Source organism: Cuculus canorus, chromosome 1, assembly GCF_017976375.1.
Source record: "Cuculus canorus isolate bCucCan1 chromosome 1, bCucCan1.pri, whole genome shotgun sequence".
In the NCBI taxonomy this organism is placed as follows: Eukaryota; Metazoa; Chordata; class Aves; order Cuculiformes; family Cuculidae; genus Cuculus; species Cuculus canorus.
The window spans coordinates 280,638-299,837 of NC_071401.1; the positions used below are offsets into that span (position 1 = coordinate 280,638).

The 19,200-nt window shown below is 51.4% G+C and overlaps 2 protein-coding genes across 2 annotated transcripts; one reads left to right on the forward strand and one right to left on the reverse strand.

Annotated features, from left to right (window-relative positions):
• Positions 1–1,057: 1,057 nt before the first annotated feature.
• On the forward strand, positions 1,058–2,098 carry LOC104056013 (olfactory receptor 52I1-like). The gene has a single exon (XM_009557222.2). It carries the CDS (start codon positions 1,058–1,060, stop codon positions 2,096–2,098), a length of 1,041 nt encoding a protein of 346 aa, XP_009555517.2.
• Positions 2,099–6,404: 4,306 nt separating this feature from the next.
• LOC104056024 (olfactory receptor 52M1) lies at positions 6,405–7,508 on the reverse strand. The gene has a single exon (XM_009557232.2). The coding sequence runs from the start codon at positions 7,506–7,508 to the stop codon at positions 6,405–6,407; it is 1,104 nt and encodes a 367-aa protein (XP_009555527.2).
• Between the last annotated feature and the right edge of the window lie 11,692 nt (positions 7,509–19,200).

The following is a 19,200-nucleotide window of genomic DNA, read 5'->3' on the forward strand; positions in this document are numbered from 1 at the left end:
GACTCTCCTTGTCTCTCCAGGGTTGTTCTCTGGAGTTTCAGCGTCACCTTCAGGCATCTCCTGTCAGAATTAAACCCCAGGAATTCATCTTTTTCTCTGACTTGTGCCCAGTTTTGCAGGCTTCTCTCATGATTGAACAATAGAATGAAGACAGATCAGCAAGAGGCAGTTTCGCGGTCACAATTCATGTCCCTGAGATAGCTTTTTGCCCTACAGATTTGGAGGAACTTCCAATGTTGGGCTTTTAGCAGGGAAGCCGGGGCTGCTCAGGTAAAAGCCCTGTCTGAGGGAAGCTGGATGCTGACCTTTTTCTCTCCTCTTGCAGCTTATTTCAAGATGTCATCTGGGCGGTGGTGAGGTATCAACAGAGAAATAAGCCTTTCATGAGCAACGGACTGCAGAAGCTCCTCAGTTATCCTTGGTGGAACAGCTAGAAACATGAACTTCTTCACCTTATAAAAATTTTCAAGCCCTAACAGTGCCATTTATTCAGCATTTCATAAAATCATAGGATCACTTGGTTGGAAAAGACCTTTGAGATCAAGAGTCCAACCATATGTTTCCACCATTCAACCATTCCTGAGCACCTCACCTGCCTGTCTTTTAAACCCCTTCAGGAACGTGAACTCCACCATCTCCCTGGGCAGCCTCTTCCAGGGCCCGAGAACCCTTTCAGTGAAGAATTTTTCCTGCTGTCTAATCTGAACCTCTCTTGGCAAAACCTGAGGCTGTTTTCTTTTGTCCCATCACCTGAGAGAAGAGATCAACACCCTCCTTGCTACAACCTCCTTTCAGGCAGTTGTAGACAGTGATGAGGTTTCCCTTCAGCCTCCTTTTCTCTAGGCATCATCACTGCCTCTCATGATGCTTGTTCTACAGACCCTTCCCCAGCTGCTTTCCTCTTCTCTGGACGCGCTTTAGGGCCTCAGTGGCTTTCCTGTAGTGAGGGGCCCAGAACTGAACTTCTGATCCAATTCCCCTAGCAGGTCACATTCTGCAGGAGCGTTCCCATCTCACACATCGTTAATAACAGGTTCCTACTTTGATTTTTGTTCTGATGCAGGGTCCCCACCTCATACCCATCAGTTCTGGACATCCCAGGGCTCAAAATTATGCTCTTTTTGGTAAGCACAAAAGCAACACTCTCCCAATCCCTTCTGATCCCTTCAGCCAACCTAACAGCAGCTCCTCCTGTTTCATCCTTGTGGGTGTCCCCGGCCTGGAAGCTTTCTCCACCTTCCTGGGCATCCTTTTCTGCTCAGGCTATATCATTGCCTTGGTAGGAAATGGTGTTGTTTTGCTCGTCATCAGGCTGGACAACTCCCTCCGTGCCCCCTTACACTTCTTCCTAGGCATGATGGCAGTCATTGATGTGGTGATGGTGACATCCATCATCCCCAAGATGCTGAGCACATTCTGGCTGAAGTCTAGAGAGATCGGTTACAAGGCCTGTTTTGTTCAGATGTTTCTTGTCCACTCCACAACATCAGAGGAGTCCGGAGTGCTCCTGGCCATGGCTGTTGACCGCTATGTTGCAATTTGTCACCCCCTCAGGTACCAAATCATCTTGGATCACCGAACAGTTGCCCAAATAGCCCTGGCCATTGTGTTAAGAGCTTTCCTCTTCATCATTCCCTTGCTAGTGATGGTGATGAACCTCCCCTACTGCCGCTCCCGTGTGGTTCCCCACTCGTACTGTGAGCACATAGCTGTGGTGAAGCTGGCGTGTGCAGACCCCAGACCCAGCAGGCTTTACAGCGTGGCTGGATCCTCACTTATCGTAGGGATGGACATGGCCTTCATTGCTGTGTCCTATAGAATGATCTTGAAGACTGTCCTGCAGAAGAAATGGTGCAGGAAGGCCTTCAGCACCTGCGCGTGCCACGTATGTGTGATGCTGCTGTATTACATCCCTGGGATGGTCTCCATCTGGGCACAGCAGTTCGACAGCAGTGTGTCCACATGGGCACGGGTTCTGCTGGCGGATCTCTACCTGATCCTCCCCACCATGCTGAACCCCATAGTTTACAGCATGAGGACCAAGCAGATCCGCAAGGCACTGCTCAGAACATTGTTTTCCAGGATGGCTCGTGTCTGACAGAGCAGAATGTGGGTTCTCCAGGTGTGTTCATCCATGCAAAGATGGCACCAGTTTCATCCACGCAGAGATGGCACCAGTTTCATCCATGCAAAGACAGCACCAATGGAACACATGAGGAAAACAGAAGTGATGAAACAAGGAAGGAGGACTCATTAGCTTTAATGACCACATGAGACCCTACTCTGTGCTGAGAATTATTTGGGACTAGGATCATGGACAAATATCTCCTATTTTCCTTCATTATTACAGTTGATAAAGTGAAGTAAGTGTCAATGTTTGAGTTCTGAGATGTTCCCAGTGCCATGGACATCCCTGTGATAAATTAAAGCAATATTTCAGGGCTCCAGGTGTATCATGGAATCATAGAATCATGGAATCATTAAGGTTGGAAAAGCCCTCTAAGCTTATCCAGTCCAACCATCAGCCCAATCCCAACATGCCTACTAAACCATGTCCCCAAGTATCACGGGCACCTAGTTTTTTAACCTCTCCAGGGATGGGGACTCCACCTCTGCCAGGGCTTCACCACTCTGCCCATAAAGAATTGCTTCCCAAAATCCAGTCTAAACCTCCCTTGGCACAACTTGAGGCCATTTCCTCTTATGCCATTCCTTGGGAGCAGATCCTGACCCCCACCTGGCTCCAACCTCCTGTCCAGGAGCTGCAGAGAGTGATGACGTCTCCCCTCAGCCTCCTCTTCCCACACAAAACAGCCCCAGGCCCTCAGCCCCTTTCCTGGTTCTCCTGATCCTTCCCCAGCTCCGTTCCCTTCTACAGATGTGCGCCAGCCCCTTCAGGTCTTCCTTGGAGTAAGGGGCCCAGAACTGTACCCAGGATTCAAGGTGTGGCCTCCCCAGCTGGGCAGCTTTCCAGCTGCTCTTCTCCAAGCCTGGAGCATTGATAGGGTTGTTTTGTCCCAAGTGCAGGACCCGGTACTTGGCCTGGTTGAACTTCATCATGTTTTCCTTGGCCCACTTATCCAGCCTAGATCTTTCTGCAGAGCTTTCCTGCTCCCCAGTCCATGGATCCAGCCTGGACAGATACCTCTGCAGAGCCTTCCTGCCCTAGAGCAGATCGACACTCCCACCCAGCTTGGTGTCATCTTCAAACTGACTGAGGAAGCACTTGATCCTCTCATCCAGATCATGGATAAAGACATTAAACAGAACTGACCCCAAAGCTGAGACGAGGGGACACCCCTCGTTACTGGCCTCCAACTGGATTGAACTCCATTCACTTCAACTCTCTGGACTCTACCATCCAGCCAGTTTTTCAGCCAGTTTTTCAGCCAGCAAAGACAACACTGTCCCTGCCATGAGCTGCCAGTTTCTCTAGGAGAAAGCTGTGTCAACAGACACAGATTCCATTCCAAGTGTGGAAATGTCTTCTGTGTTGTCTTCTATAGTCCCCACTGGACTAAGAGTGTTGGAGGCAGGAGACAGTCACACCTTGCAGGAGCTGCCACAGTTCTCCTCTCTGGGCTTCTCTTGCACAAAAGTTTGACTCTCACTGAAGCACAAACCAACTTTTCCAGGTTTCTGGGTGATGATGGGAAAAGAGCATCTTCAAAAATGAGCTCTTTAAAGCATTCTGTCCATCCCAAGGTTCACACAAGCTGGGTGAGGAAGGCACATGATGGTGTTTAGCACTGCATCCACTGTCCACAGATTGCAGTGGTGGAAATAAGCATTAGGTCTCCTTGAGTTTGCTTACGAGACCTATGACTGCTTGTTTTGATGACCCCAAATACCTGAAGAGCTAAATCTACTATATCTTGAAGGCCTGAAGGACAGCATGCCATAGCTCTGTGTGTCCCGAGACTGGTTAACTCTTGCTGTTGGTAGACCACCTGTGTCCCAGTTTTTCCTGAGCCAGCCAGCTACATCGAACTAGGTTTCTCAGGCTCTGTGTGGGGTTTGCAGCACACAACTGTGCTCAGCCTCCTCTAAATGCAAGACCCCTCCTGTTCTGGAAACTGGGATCCATCTGGAAAGACACCAGGTGGGTCAGGTCCCTCAGTAATGACAGGTTTTATCTGAAAACTACAGGCACAAAGAGCCATTCGAGGGTCTGCAGCTTGATGTCAGAAGGTAGAATCATAGACTGGTTTGGGTGGGAAGGGACCTCAAAGCCCATCCAGTTCTACCCACGTGGACAGGGACACCTCCCACTGGATCAGTGGGCTCCAAGCCCCATCCAACTTGGCCTTCTACACCTCCAGGGATGAGGCAGCCACCACTTCTCTGGGCACCCCCACCCTCACAGCAGAACGTTTCTTCATAAGATCTTGATCAGAGAGTGCAAGGATGGGATGGGGTGAGGGGAATGATTTTGAGGTGAAAGAGAGGAGATTGAGATGAGATCTTAGGGAGAAGTATTGTCCTGTGACGGTGGGGAAGACCTGGTTCAGGTTGCCCAGAGAAGTGGTGGCTACCCCATCCCTGGAGGTGTGGAAGGCCAGGTTGGATGAGGCTTGGAGCCCCCTGATCCAGTGGGAGGAGTCCCTGCCCATGGCAGGGGAGTGTAACTGGGTGGGCTTTGAGATCCCTTCCAACCCAAATCATTCCATGATTCTATGATTCTATGTTGACCAACAGCCTCTTTACATGTTTTTGGACCCTTTCATCCCCTTATCCTTCTGTTTTCCCACACATCTGTCCCAAACTCACACTGATCTCTCCCATTCCCAGCCTCTTGTCCCCCTCAAAACACAGTGAGTGCTGCGCAGTCCCGAAGTACTCTTCCTGGCATCCCATATGGATTGCCCCCTGGTGTGGTAGGTGTTATCTCACATTGGTTTGCAAGGAGGGAAATCCACTGCCATCTTGGAGGTCTCACGCTTGACCAGGGGCTGACAATCCTCCTGGGACAACCTTGGAGCTTATTGGGACACCCTGGGAAGCAGGTGGGCTGGGGGCTTTGCTGTCTCTGAGGGGGTTATTGGTGTTCCATGACCTGCCAGGTTCCTCTGCTCCTTCAGGTTTGTGGAGGTGAATCTTTAATCCCACAACCCAACAGCCTTGGCATCTGGCAGACCGGTTCCTTCTGCAGGTCCCTGCTAGACAAGGGCATCCATGCAGATGGGTGCTAGTTTTTATTGCTAAGCATGATGTCCTATGATCTGAACATCCCTTTGGTCAGTTGGGATCAGCTGTCCCAGCTGTGTCCCATCCGAGTTCCTTGTGTAACTAAAGCTGCTCCCTACTGGGGCAGTATGAGCAGCAGAAAAGCCCTTGAGCTGTGGGAGAACTACTCACAGTGACCTCAACATCCCTGCTGGGGTAGGTTGACCTTGGCTGGATGTCAGGAGTCCATCAAGCATTCTGTCCCTCCTAACCGCAACAGAACAGGGTGAAGAGAAAATAGGATGGAAAAAAAACCCCAACTCGTGGGTTGAGTTAAAGACAATTTAATAAAGCAAAAGAAAAGTCAGGGTGTGGGAGCAAAGGGAAATGAAAAAATCGGTATTCTGCATAAAGAGATTCGTTTTCTGCATCCAAAGCTGTGGGACCAGCAGGGTGATGAAGGGGGTTCTGCTCCTCTGCTCCACCCTGGGAGGACCCCACCTGGAGTCCTGCATCCAGTTCTGGACTCCTTAGTGCAGGAAGGACATGGAGCCGTTCAGGCAAAGCCAGAGGAAGCTACAGAGATGATGCAAGGGCTGCAGCAGCTCTGCTATGAAGACAGGATGAGAGAGTTGGGTTTGTTCAGCCTGGAGAAGAGAAGGCTCCAAAGTGAGCTTAGAGCAGCTTCCAGTATGGAAAGGGGCTCCAGGAAAGCTGGGGAGGGGCTCTTGATCAGGGAGTGCAGGGATAGGATGAGGGGAAGCGTTTTAAGCAGCAAGAGGGGAGATTGAGATGAGATCTCAGGAAGAAATGTTTTGCTTTGAGGGTGGGGAGGTCCTGGCCTGGATTGCCCAGAGCAGCAGTGGCTGATCCCCTCCTGGAGGTGTGGAAGGCCAGGTTGGATGGGGCTTGGAGTAACCTGATCCAGTGAGAGGTGTCCCTGCTCATGGCAGGGGTGGAATTAGATGGGCTTTGAGGTCCCTTCCAACCCAAACCATTCCATGATTCCTTGCGCTGCTCCACTACACGTAAATGGATTCGCTGAGGAAGTAGCTCTTTTCTGTGGTTCAGCTGCACTTTCTCCTTGTGCCAGAACAAGGGTTGTCAGAGACTGCAATCATATTTATGTTGGAAGATCTGAGGGAGCTGCACAACCTCAGAGGTGCTGGGCCAACCTCACTGCCCCGTGACAGGGACAGGCAGGAGAACCAGATGAAGCCATTGGTGCTGACCTTAATTCAGTGGCCACCAACATTTCCTGGGGCATCTGCAGCTCTGAATGCACCCTGAGAGCCACACCAAGGTCCATCAGAGGTTTTGGCCATTCTGGGAATGGACTTTGTCTTCACGAATCCCAGCCCTGTTCTCTGAAGTCCAGGCTCAATCCCTCCCACCATGGGTCTCCTCCAGTAGATCACCCTACGTGCTGCATCACGTATCTGCTTTGTCCTGATGCCATAGATCAGGGGGTTGAATGCTGGTGGGATGAGGAGGTAGAGGTTAGCCAACAGGACCGGGACATGGGGTGGGAGCTCCAGGTGGTACCTCTGAATGTACATGGAGAGCAGTCCTGGGATGTAGAAGAGGGACATGATGCAGAGATGTGAGCTGCAGGTGCTGAAGGCTTTCTTGCGGGCTTGTGAGGAGGAGAGGCCAAGCACAGCTCGGAGGATGAATGCGTAGGAGAGGACAATGAGCAGTGAGTCGAAGGTCCCCACGTAGGTTGACACAGAGAGGCTGTAGGTGTTGCTGAAATCTGTGTCCCTGCAGGACAGCTTGAGCACAGCCATGTGCTCGCAGTAGGAGTGGTTCACCACGGCTGGGCTGCAGAGAGGCAGGCGGCGAATCTGGAAGGTGAGTGGGCTCATGAACACCACACCCCTGAGCAAGGTGGCCAAGCCAAGGGCAGCCACAACGGGTCTGGTCAAGATGGACAAGTACCGCAAGGGGTTGCAAACAGCCACATAGCGGTCCAAGGCCATCGCCACCAGCACCCCTGACTCTATCGCAGAGGAAGCATGGACAAAGTACATCTGGGTAAGACAAGCATCCAGGCTGATGGCAGTGGAGTGAAACCAGAAGATGTTCAGCATGTTTGGGGTGATGGAAGTGGACATAACCAGGTCAATGACAGACAGCATGGACAGGAAGAAGAACATGGGCAGACGCAGGGTGGGATCAGCCTTTATCACGCAGAGAAGAGTGCTGTTCCCAGCCAGCGTGATGAGGTACAAGAGGCAGAAGGGGATGGAGATCCAGAGGTGCAGGTGCTGCAGCCCTGGGATGCCCGTCAGGTGCAGCTCTGAGAGCGAGGTGTTGGTGGGACACAAGTGAGGTGGCATGGTGGTCACTGCAGGAGATTGAGTGAGGAGGGCCCAAGCACGCAAGGACAACCATAATATGTCTCACCAAAGGTCCATCCAACTTCAGACTCTACATGCAGCATCCAAAGCAGAGCCTTAGGGAAGAATATGAGAAAGGAAACACAACCTGATACACCTCCTGTGTGCTGGCCCACTTTCAAGCAACTCTGAGCTGCTGGTTGAACATGAGCCAGCAGTGGCCCAGGTGGCCAAGAAGGCCAACAGCATCCTGGCTTGGATCAGCCATGTGGTGGCCAGCAGGAGCAGGGCAGGGATCCCCCCTGCACTTGGCTCTGGGGAGGCAGCGCCTGGAATCCTGGAATCACTTCTGGGTCCCTCATTCAAAAAAGACATGGAGGGGCTTGAGCGCATCTGAGGAAGGGAGCAGAGCTGGGTAAGGTTCTGGAATGCAGGAGTTGTGGGAGTGGCTGGGGGAGCTGGAGGTGTTTAGTCTGGAGAAGGCTGAGGGGACACTTCATTGCTCTCCAAAGCTCCTGAAAAGGAGGTTGTGGTGAGGTGGGTTCTGGGCTCTGCTCCCAAGGAACAGGGGATGGGATAGGAGGAAATGGCCTCAAGTTGCACCAGGGGAGGTTTAGGCTGGGTATTGAAATGCCTTCACAGGGAAAGTGGTGAAGCCCTGGCAGAGGCTGCCCAGGGCAGTTGTGGAGTCCCCATCCCTGGAAGGCTTTGAAAGCTGTGTGGCCGTGGCACTTTAGGACAGGGTTCAGTTGGCACTATGGAGTTGGACTGACAGTTGGACTGGATGAGCTTGGAGGGCTTTTCCAACCTTAATGATTCCGTGGTTCTCTGACTCCTGGAGCTGGATGTGTTTTTTTCCAAATTAATTAACCTCATCCCAGAAGCCATCTAGCCTTCCTGGGCAAAATTTTAGCACCCACACCATTATTTAGAAAGAAGTTTCACAAGCCAATACTTTTCTGAAAGAATCTCTTCCCTTCCTTGTGAGCCTGGCATTTACTGCTGTCCTTTGAGGAGTGGTAGTTCACGTATCAAAACAGGCAGAGAAGAGTTATTCAAATCATGGAATCACAGAACGGTTTAGGTTGGAAGGGACCTCAAAACCCATCCAGTCCTACCCCTGCCACGGGCAGGTACACCTCCCTCTGGATCTGGTTGCTCCAAGCTCATCCAACCTGGCCTTCAACCCCTCCAGGGATGGGGCAGCCACTGGTTCTCTGGGTAACATGGGCCAGGGCCTCCCCACCCTCACAGCAAAATATTTCTTCCCAAGGTCTCATCTCTATCTCCCCTCTTGCAGCTCAAATCCTTTCCCCCTGGTCCTGTTCCTGCACTCCCTGATCAAGAGCCCCTCCTCAGATTTCCTGGAGCCCCTTTCCGTACTGGAAGGTCACTATAAGATCTCCTTGGAGCCTTCTCTTCTCCAGGATGAACAACCCCAACTCCCTCAGCCTAGCCTCAAACAGGAGGTTCTCCAGCCCGGGCATCATCTCTGTGGCCTCCTCTGTACTCACTCCAACAGCTCCATGTCCTTCCTGTGCTGAGGACTCCAGAACTGGACACAGGCTCCAGCTGGGGTCTCGCCAGAGCAGAGCAGAGGGGCAGAATCGCCTCCCTGACCCTGCTGGTTCCTACAGCTTTGGATGCAGTCCAGGACACAGGTGGTTTCTGGGCTGTATCAGATCTCAAGGTGGATTTTTTTGTAGAAGATGCTGTGAAGATTCATGGGGTTGGATATGGCCACAGGTCTTTCCCAAGCTCTTTTCTTGGACTTTTTTTACCCCTTTTTAATTTTTTTTTAATATATATATGTTTCAGTTTATAAAGGAAAGGCTGCAACAGCCCATCCTCTCTTGCTGCTTCTGTCTGAAAGTCCGTGCACCAATGTGTGACCGACCTGGCTTGCTACTCACCCACCACGGTGGGAAGGATGGTGGCCACCCTGGCTCCCGCCAGCTCCATCTCCTGCTCCTCTGACCCAGCAGCCTTGAACAGAGGAAGTATTTATGAACTTGCCAAGAGGAGTCCCTGTTGAGCCTGTTTCCTGGCTTTAGAGTCCTTCCCCCCCCCACATGCGCACCTGACTCGCTCATGTCCTGGGTGACCTCCTAATTAAGTTGGCTCTAATTGAGAACCTGTTGTTGCTGATCCGTCGTAGTGCTCATAACCCTTTCAGTGAAGTCGTCCTCATCCTTTGACCCCGCAGCCTTCCAGACACATGTCCATGCCTTGGCATTGCCAGCTCCCTCTTTTGGGTATGTTGGATCTTTCCAGGACACTGGATCTTTCCAGGATGCTGAACCTTTCCAGATGTGAATGAGGTCTGGGTCTCCCTCCATGGTCTGAGTGACCATGAGATGGAGCTCCTGGCTGCCTCGATCCCATCAGAGGCTGCAGGTCAGGAAAGGGAGGTCCTGTCCCACGTTTCTACTTTGCATCCTCAAGGACAACATCAGAAAGAGATAGAAATCATCTGGCAGATGAGTTCCTGCCACTTTGTCTTAATTGAGACTGATTTTGTGTAGGTCTCTTTCTGCAAAGTCAGGGTTTGCTGTTGAAGCCCCCCTGACCAAAGAGAGCTGGGACTGCGTTATGACAGGGCTGCTGGAAGCAGTGGCGTGCTCCCCTGAAGGGGACGAGCAGACCCTAGCTAGGTGTCTGCAGGGAAAGGGGAGGGTGGGTGATACTGGGAGGATACTGGAGGACAAAAATGAGATTTGGAGGAAAACAGAACCTGTTTGTGCCAATATCTGGATGAGTGCACATATGTAAATGCAGGCAAACACACCTCACACTCCCCACTCCTGGCCAGGCGCTGCGATCAGGCAGCCGCTTGTTGTGGCAGAACCCCAGCCGGCAGTTGAGAACCGTGGAGGTCCTTGCTCACTCCTCCCCACCTTGGTGGGAAAGTGGGGGAAATCGAAAGAGTAAAAGTGATAAAACTCATGAGTTGAGATAATAACAGTTTAAGAATTGAAATAAAATAAAAATAGAATAATAACAGCAATTGTAATGAAGAGGGAAATAAAACCCAAGGAAGATGAGTGATGCAAATAAAAATCAATTGAGGATGCAGCTGACCTCGGTGGTCAGGATGCAGACCCTGGCCACCCCCACACCTCTGCAGGTGTAAGCCGTGTCCTCTCTTGGTCTGGATTTCCCCAGCTGATTCCCACCTTGGGAAGCTGTGGCAGATGTGTATTTGCAACATCAATGTTTGCTGCCTAGAGCATTTTTGCTGTGGGAGCTGATGCTGATGGAAGCAGTGCATGGGCCCTGTGTGTTCCCTGCGCTATGAGCTGTGGGGTTGTCCCTGCTGGAGCCTAAATCCAAGCTGCCCTGCTGGAGCCCCTCTTGGAGTGGGCTTCCCACCTACAGGGTCCTGGTCTCCTGCATTAGGAAGGAAAGGAGATTGGAGCACAGTGGGTGCTGGTCTCTTCTCCCAAGGAACAAGGAATGGGATGAGAGGAAGTGGGCTCAAGTTGCACCAGGGGAGGGTTAGGTTGAATACTGGGAGAAATTCTTTCATGTAAAGAGTGGAGAAGCCCTGGCAGATGCTGCCTAGGACAGTGGTGGAGTCCTCATACTTGGAGGGGTTCAAAAGCTGTATGGATGTGGTGCTTAGGGCCAGGGTTCAGTTGGCACTGTGGGGCTCGGCTGATGGTTGGACTAGATGAGCTTGGATGGCTTTTCCAACCTTAATGATTCTATGGCTCCAGAATTCTCTGGAAAGCAGCATTGTGAGCAAAACCATCCTGATGGTGCAGCACTGGCCCCTTCCAGCACCGACCTCTCCTTACGCTCCAGCCCTCGCCTGAAGTCAGAAGTGCTGTGAATTGTTTTCACTGGGAAAACAGAGGCACGGAAGGGTTAAACCAGCCTGCCGGCAGTGTGGGATTAGATGTAAGCTTCTCAGGCTCTTGTACCTCCTGTTTCTCCCCACATTCCAACGGACCAGACTTCATCTCCTAGGCTTCCCAGCCATTTGACCTCCTTGACCCCTAAATATTTTCCTCTTTCCTCCAAATTGCTCCAAACCCTCCCCAGGAAACAAACCAGCAGGCACTGTGGTCAGTTTCTGGTTGCCACTGTTTGCAAGGTAAACCCAAGCACCGCAAAGCCAATATTGTCCCAAGGTTGCCCAGACACGGTTATTTGTGATGGTTTATTGTGAAGAAGGCTCTGTTTGCAGAACAGTTGCCAGCCTCGGCTGTAAACTCAGGGTTGCAGCCAGGGCTGCCACCAGCCTGTCCTGCAGGAAACGTGTCTCGTGCCAGGATTACTTATCTGGGAAGGGCAAACACATTGAGAAGGCTGCAGGGAGACCTTAGAGCAGCTTCCAGTATGGAAAGGGGCTCCAGGAAAGATGGGGAGGGGGTCTGGATAAGGAAGTGCAGGAATAGGATGAGGGGGATGGTTTTGAGCTGCAAGAGGGGAGATTGAAATGAGATCTTAGGGAGAAATGTTTTGCTGTGAGGGTGGGGAGGCCCTGGCGCAGGTTGCCCACAGCAGTGGTGGCTGCCCCATCCCTGGAGGTGTTGAAGGCCAGGTTGGATGGGGCTTGGAGTACCATGATCCAGTGGGAAGTGTTCCTGCCCATGGCAGGGGGTGGAATTGGATGGGCTTTGAGGTCCCTTCCAACTCAAACCATTCTATGAGGATTCTGAGACTCAGAGGTCTGCCTTTGCTCCAGAGGGGGACAAGGTGAATGCAGTAGGTTTGACCTCACCCCTACCGAGATTCAGAGGTCATGCTGGAAAATGTGAGCACCTCCCTTCCAGGCAGAGGCATCGTCAGCTCTTGCACGCCATTGGACCAAGAGGCTGGGAGCCAGCGTGAGGCTCTGAGCTGGTTTGTGGAAGTCACTCATACCCACCAACTCTCCACACCCTTGAACCTCACTCCTCTCCCAGCCGCCTGCCAACACGAGATGGTTTGGCCCCTCTTCCCCCCACTGAAATGGTCCAGCATTCAGGTCTTTGGAGACGACTTGACTTGGGGGCCATCAGCTCATTTCCTCAGCACACAAAGAGAGAAGACATGCAGCCTGAGGAGCTCAAACAAGAATGCTATTTACCTCCAGCTCCCTATCAGCACAGTGACATCAAAGCTGGGTACTCTGAAAACATTCCAGCCCTACACAGGCTGAGGTCAGGCTGAGCTTCACTGTTGCTGTAGGCATCGATGACCTGAAATCCTCCCATTTTCAGCACATATTTACAACCTTGGCAGCCCTTCCCACCTGCACCCCGCTTGCCTCCCCGCAAACATCTCGAGATGCGATTTACAAATATTGTTCTGATCTGCGCTGGGTGGATAACGAGTTGATTTGTTCCTAATTCAGGAAATGAAGCTCTTAATCAGATCTGTGCTAGAAATTCATGCTGCTGTCTGGCAGGATTTATTTAATGGTTCCTCCTGAAAATGACTTTCTAAGTGCTAGGCAGTGAATAAATGCAAGAAAAAGAAGAGGCAGTGAAAAAGTTGGTATTAGATGATAGTATTTCATCCCACCTATCTGTCTCAGTGCCTTTCTGGGACGCACAGCAAGGAAAGGAACCGGTCCCAGATAAATGCTGACTCCTGAAGGGCTTTGACTGCATCCATAAAGCCCTCCAGTTGCCAAGTCCTTTCCTGCAGTGCTGCATGAAGTGTGTTTGCTCAACAATTTGCAGCCATAAATTATTGTTATTTGTGTTGTGACGGTGACTGAGGGGCTGCCAAGGGCCAAGGCAGTGAGCTGCTCAAAGAAGAGGAGCACGTTCCCCATCCCTAAAGCTGAGTCAGGACAAGCCAAGAGCTGGGTGCAGCTAGATGGGTGGTTCTATCATTGGAAAATTTAATTGAAATCAAGATCCTCTGCATCTGATGAGCGATGCGGTTGTCATACCAGAGGGAAGGGATGCCATCCAGAGGGACCTGGACAGGCTGGAGAAGTGGTGCTGTGTGAACTTCATGAGGTTCATCAGGGCCAAGGGCAAGGTCCTGTGCCTGGGTAAGAACAATCTGCAGTTTCAATACAGGACATGGGACAATGTGGTTGAGAGCAGCCCTGTGGAAGACCTGGGGTGCAGCCCTGTGGAAGACAGAAGGTGTCCCTGCCCATGTGTCCAGGTTTGTGGGAGGAGAAGCTCCACATGAACTGATAATGTGCGCTTTCAGACCAGAAACCAACCATGTCCTGGGCTGCATCCAAAGCTGTGGGACCACCAGGGCCAAGGAGGGGATTCTGCCCCTTTGCTCTGCTCTGGCAAGACCCCACCTGCAGCCCTGCATCCAGCTCTGGAGTCCTCAGCACAGGAAGCACGTGGGACTGTTGGGGCAAGTGAGGTGATGCCCCACTGAGGCCATGGAGGTGATGCAAGGTCTGGAGCACCTCCCATCCCAGGACAGGCTGAGAGATTTGGGGTTGTTCAGCCTGGAGAAGAGAAGCCTCCAGGTAGACCTTATAGTGGCCTTCCAGTACCTGAAGGGAGGCAACAAGAAAGCTGGGGAGGGGCTTTTTACCAGGGCATGGAGTGATAGGATGAGGAGGAATGGCTATAAGTTGGAGAGGAGAAGATTTAGACTGGACATCAAGAAGAGATTTTTCACAATGAGAGTGGGGACGCCCTGGCCCAGGTTCCCAGAGAAGAGGTGGCTGTCCCATCCCTGGAGGTGTCCAAGGCCAAATTGGATGGGCCTTGAGCTCCCTGATCCAGCAGAAGGTGTCCCTGCCCATGTGTCCAGGTTTGTGGAACTGGTTGATCTTTAAGATCTGTTCCAACAAAAAACATTCTATCATTCAATGATTCTATCATCACTTTGGTCTTCACCCCATAGGTCATGAGGCTGAAGACAGTGATCACCAGGATGAAGATGTTCCCCATGGCTATATGGACCAATGGAGCCAGGTCCTTCCCAAACCTATGCACCATGGACAGCCCAGTCAGAGGAACACAGAAGGCCAGAACCACACAGATATGGGCAATGCAGGTGGTGAATGCTTTGACCCACTTCTTTCAGGATGCCAGCTTCAAGACAGCCTTGATAATCAAACCATAGAAGAGGCAGATGAGGATGGTGTCCAGCCCCATGACCCACAGGATGGTGGTGAGGCCTTACACTATGCTAAGGGTGGTGCCTGCTAGATTCACCATGTCCTGATGCAGTGAGTGAAATAGCACCTGACAGCTGCAGAAACATAAGGGCAGAGAAGGACCTGGTTCTCATCTCTTCTCTGGAGCCACCTGGCCTCCTGGCAGTCTTAGAACCTTAAGTGTGTTTGCTTTACTCTGAAGTGACATTACCAGCATGAGACCTGCACTGTGGTACCACCAGAGCAGGGCTTTCCTAATGTGAAACACAGGTATATGGTCTCCATAGCTGGAGGGAACCTCTGGATATGGTCCTGTTCAACCTCCTGGCTCAGCAGGGTCACTCAGAGTGTGTTGCCCAGGACTGTGCACACCTCAGGTTTGTCTGTCTCCAAGGATGGAGACTCTACAGCCTATCTGGGCAACCTGTGTCAGTGTTTGATTAACCTCATCATAAGAAAATACACATTTATTTGTTATGTCTAAATGGAATTTCCTGTTTTTTCTATTTTGTGCCCATTGCCTCTTGTCCTTTCACTGAGGAGAACAAGGCTTTGCCTTCTTTACTCCATCCCATCAGGTGTTTGGTACAGACTGGGAGAGTTGGGGTTGTTCAGCCTGGAGAAAAAGCTGTGGGGAGACCTTAGAACAGCTCTCCTGGTATGGAAAGGGGCTCCAGGAAAGCTGGGGAGGAGCTCTTGTTCAGGGAGTGCAGGGATGGGACGAGGAGAACGTTTTTGATCTGCAAGAGGGGAGACTGAGATGAGATCTTAGGGAGAAATATTTGCTGTGAGGGTGTTGAGGCCCTGGCCCAGGCTGCCCAGAGAAGTGGTGGGGACAGGGTTCAGTTAGCATGTTGGGATTGGACTGATGGTAGGACTAGATGAGCTAGGAGGGCTTTTCCAAGATCAATGATTCCATGATACTATGACCTTCGGGGTTTCTAAACAAGATGTACCCACAGATACAAAACCACGTGTAAACTGTGCCTATGGATGAACTAGGGAGCAGCACAGAGCCACCCTGGGGTGGAAGAGACCAGGACTATGTTCTCTTCACTTTCAAAAGTGCAGAAGTTTCACAGAACTGGGAAAATGGAATTTTCTGAATAAACAATTTTTAAGCATTGTTTCCTACCACCAGTACCCAGAGTTGCCTTCACTCCTGCTTTGCATTTTGCTGTTTTTCCAGAGAAGAAAGGAAACCCTCCTTGTGTGCCATCCCATGGTGCTCACAGACCCTGAGGAGCAAAGCAATTAGCTGTGTCTGCCTCGGTGAGACCCGTGGGGTTTGCTCTGGATGGGTTAAAGGCGGATTCCCAACCGTTTGCCCAGCGCCTGCTGCAGCAGTGTGGGCTGCTCCTGGTCCTGGCCCTGAACCCTGTTCCTCTGCTGTGACCTGGGGTAAGTATGAGGAGGCAGCCTGAGGAGGATAGAGCAGGGATGTTCTTCCATCAACAATTGGTTTAAGGGCTTGCATCACAGCAGGGCTTTACAGACATGTCTGGCAGAAGCAACAAAACAGAGCAGTGGAAAAATGTGAGGAGCAAATTGATTTACTAAATATCAATCTCATAGAACCATATAATTACAGAATTTTGGAAGGGACCCTCAATGATCATTGAGTTCAACTCATACCTCTGCACAGCAACCCCGGAACTCACACTTGCACATGCAGATGGGGTGGAGATGAAAAGCCAACCTAAAAATAGATGTCAGTCAATAACTCAAAATGTCCCTCGTTCTTTCAAGTCTGCACAAAGAGGACACAAGTCTAGCAGTGGCTCAGGAGTCAAACAGCATCCAAGGAGTCAAACAGCATCCAGGCTTGGATCAGCCATGGGGTGGCCAGCAGGAGCAGGGCAGGGAACATCCTCCTGCACTTGGTGCTGGGGCGGTCACACCTTGAATCCTGGGTTCAGCTCCGGGCCCCTCACTCCAAGAAAGTTCTTAAGGGGCTGGAGAGCATCTGGAGAAGGGAACGGAGCTAGGGAAGGGTCTGGAATGCAGGGGTTGCGGGAGCAGCTGAGGGAGGTGAGTTTGTTTAGTCTGGAGAAGAGGAGGCTGAGGGAAGACCTCATCACTCTGCGCAGCTCCCGGGAAGGAGGTTGTAGTGAGGTGGATGCTGGTCTCTTCTCCCGAGAAATAAGGGATGGGATGAGAGGAAATGGCTTCAGGTTGCACCAGGGTAGTTTCAGATTGGATACTGGGAGAAATTCCTTGATGGAACGAGAGGTGAAGTCCTGGCAGAGGCTGCCCAGGGTGGTGGTGGAGTCTCCATTCCTGGAGGGGTTCAAAAACCTTGTGGCCATGACACTTTGGGGACAGGGTTCAGTCAGCGCAGTGGGGTTGGGTTGATGCTTGGACTGGATGAGCTGGGAGGGCTTTTCTAACCTTAATGATTCCATTGTATGACTAGGACATGTATATTTATTTCTACTATGCCTTTGCTCCTCAAAGGTGGTCTTCAGCTCCTTGGCTTTAGGTTCTTTACACTCTCAGTTGCTTCTCACTGTCCCAGTTCTCCCACTGCTCATTTCAGTTCCAGAGAGCATTTTTCCCTCATTCCAGTCCACTCTGACTGGAACTACCCATGTGGCTCTTTCCACTGATTTGGGACGTGGATGCTTGGTGTCTTCTGAGGAGCTCCACCCCGGGCTGTGGGAGGAGAACAACACCACAGTGAGCTGGGCTATTTGCAAGCATGGCTGCTCTCCCACTGCTCTCCTTCAGGTCTGACCCTTTGCCCACGTGGAATTTGATTGATTTCTTTCTTTCCTGGTAGCAGGTGAGCTTTCAGAGACAAATCTTCATCAGTTTGAGCTGGTCCCTGCCTGCAACAGAGTGAGGGAGTGGATTCTTCCCCTTTGCTCCACTCTGAGGAGAACCTGCCTGGAGCTTGTGTCTGGAGTCCTCAGCACAGGGAGGACATGGAGGTGTTGGAGAGAGTCCAGAGAAGATCACAGAGATGATGTGAGGGCTGGAGAACCTCTGCTGTGAGGACAGGCTGGGAGAGTTGGGGTTGTTCAGGCTGTAGAAGAGAAGGCTGTGAGGAAACCTCCAAGCAGCTTCGAGTATGGGAAGGGGCTCTAGGAAAAGGTGGGGAACGGCTCTTGATCAGAGAATGCGGGGATACGGTGAGGGCGAAGAGTTTTAAGCCCAAAGAGGGGAGACTGAGATGAGATCTTAGGGAGAAATGTTTTCCTGTGAGGATGGAGAGGCCCTGGCCCAGGTTGCCCAGAGCAGTGGTGGCTGCCCCACCCCTGGAGGTGTTGAAGGCCAGCTTGGATGGGGCTTGGAGCAACCGGATCCAGTGGGAGGTGTCCCTGACCATGGCAGGGGGTGGAATTGAGTGGACTTTGAGGTCCTTTCCAACGCAAACCATTCTGTTATTCTATGGATTGAGCCACAGCAGGAGCTGTAGATGAACCACTGTGATCACCCACTCTTCATCTGGCACTTCTGAGCTGCTCTGAGTTTAACTGTGTTTGCAGAGGACACAGTTTAGAATGTTTCTCTGGAAGTTCTCCCCCTCCCAGTCCAACGTCCCATTGCTGAGTGCCTGTGCTGCTGAGGCTGTGAAGCTTCCCAGGAGAGCAGGTGGCTTCCAGAGACCTCAACCAGAGACCTCGTCTTTGAGGTTGGGGTTTCTAATGGCCTCAGGAAGACAAAACACTGCTCCAGGCTCTCAGTCTCATTTGATTCTCTGAATTCCTTCCTTTCAATTCAACCTTTTTGGCAGCTGTAAAGCACAAATCCATTTTCCTTCCATCAGGGTTCATTTGGTTAATTGACCTGCGCATTCGGCTGATAAAGCTCCCTAAAACGTTATTCATTTTGCCATACTTAAACAAAAAGGGAAGAAATCGATATGGAGTTGCCTGTAATGGGGCTACTTCTCATCTCAGAGTGAGATGTTATCTCTCGTGGTTTGACTACATTTGATTCAGCACAAACATTGACCTTTCTCTGCCTCTATCTCTCCCCTACCGTCCCCTTTCCCTTTGCTGTCTGGTTATTTCAGCCTTGCAGGGACCATCATGGCCAAGGCTTCTCCTCCTGCTGTGGGGAGCAGCTGGCCCAGTTCCCAGAGCTGATCTCGTAGGATGCTTTGGGTTGGAAGGGACATTTACAAGTCATCTAATCCAGCCCAGGTCATCTAGTCCAGCCCAAGTCATTGTGTCCAACCTGGGTCATCCAGTACAACCCATGTCATGTAGTCCAAGCCATCTCCAGATCTCCATCCCACCTCTCCTCCTTCTCCAGCCAGGAGTACCCCAGCCCCAGGCTCTTGACCTGCTGAGAAGATTTTAGGCTCCTCCCAAAGTGTTCAGCACCAAATCTCCTGGGTCTCTGAGTGTTTAAATGTTGGGGACTACAACGAGAGGAGAACAAATGGTGCACACGGTGCTTCTGTCATTACCTGCTGCTGTGCACAGCCCAGGCAGTCACTCTGGGATGGTCCACTGAGGCTTCTCCTTGATTGCTGTGGTGGATATCATAGAATCATGGAATGGTTTTAGCTGGAAAGGACCTCAAAGCCCATCCAGTTCCACCCCCTGACATGGGCAAGGACACCTCCCACTCGATCAGGAGCTCCAAGCCCCATCCAACCTG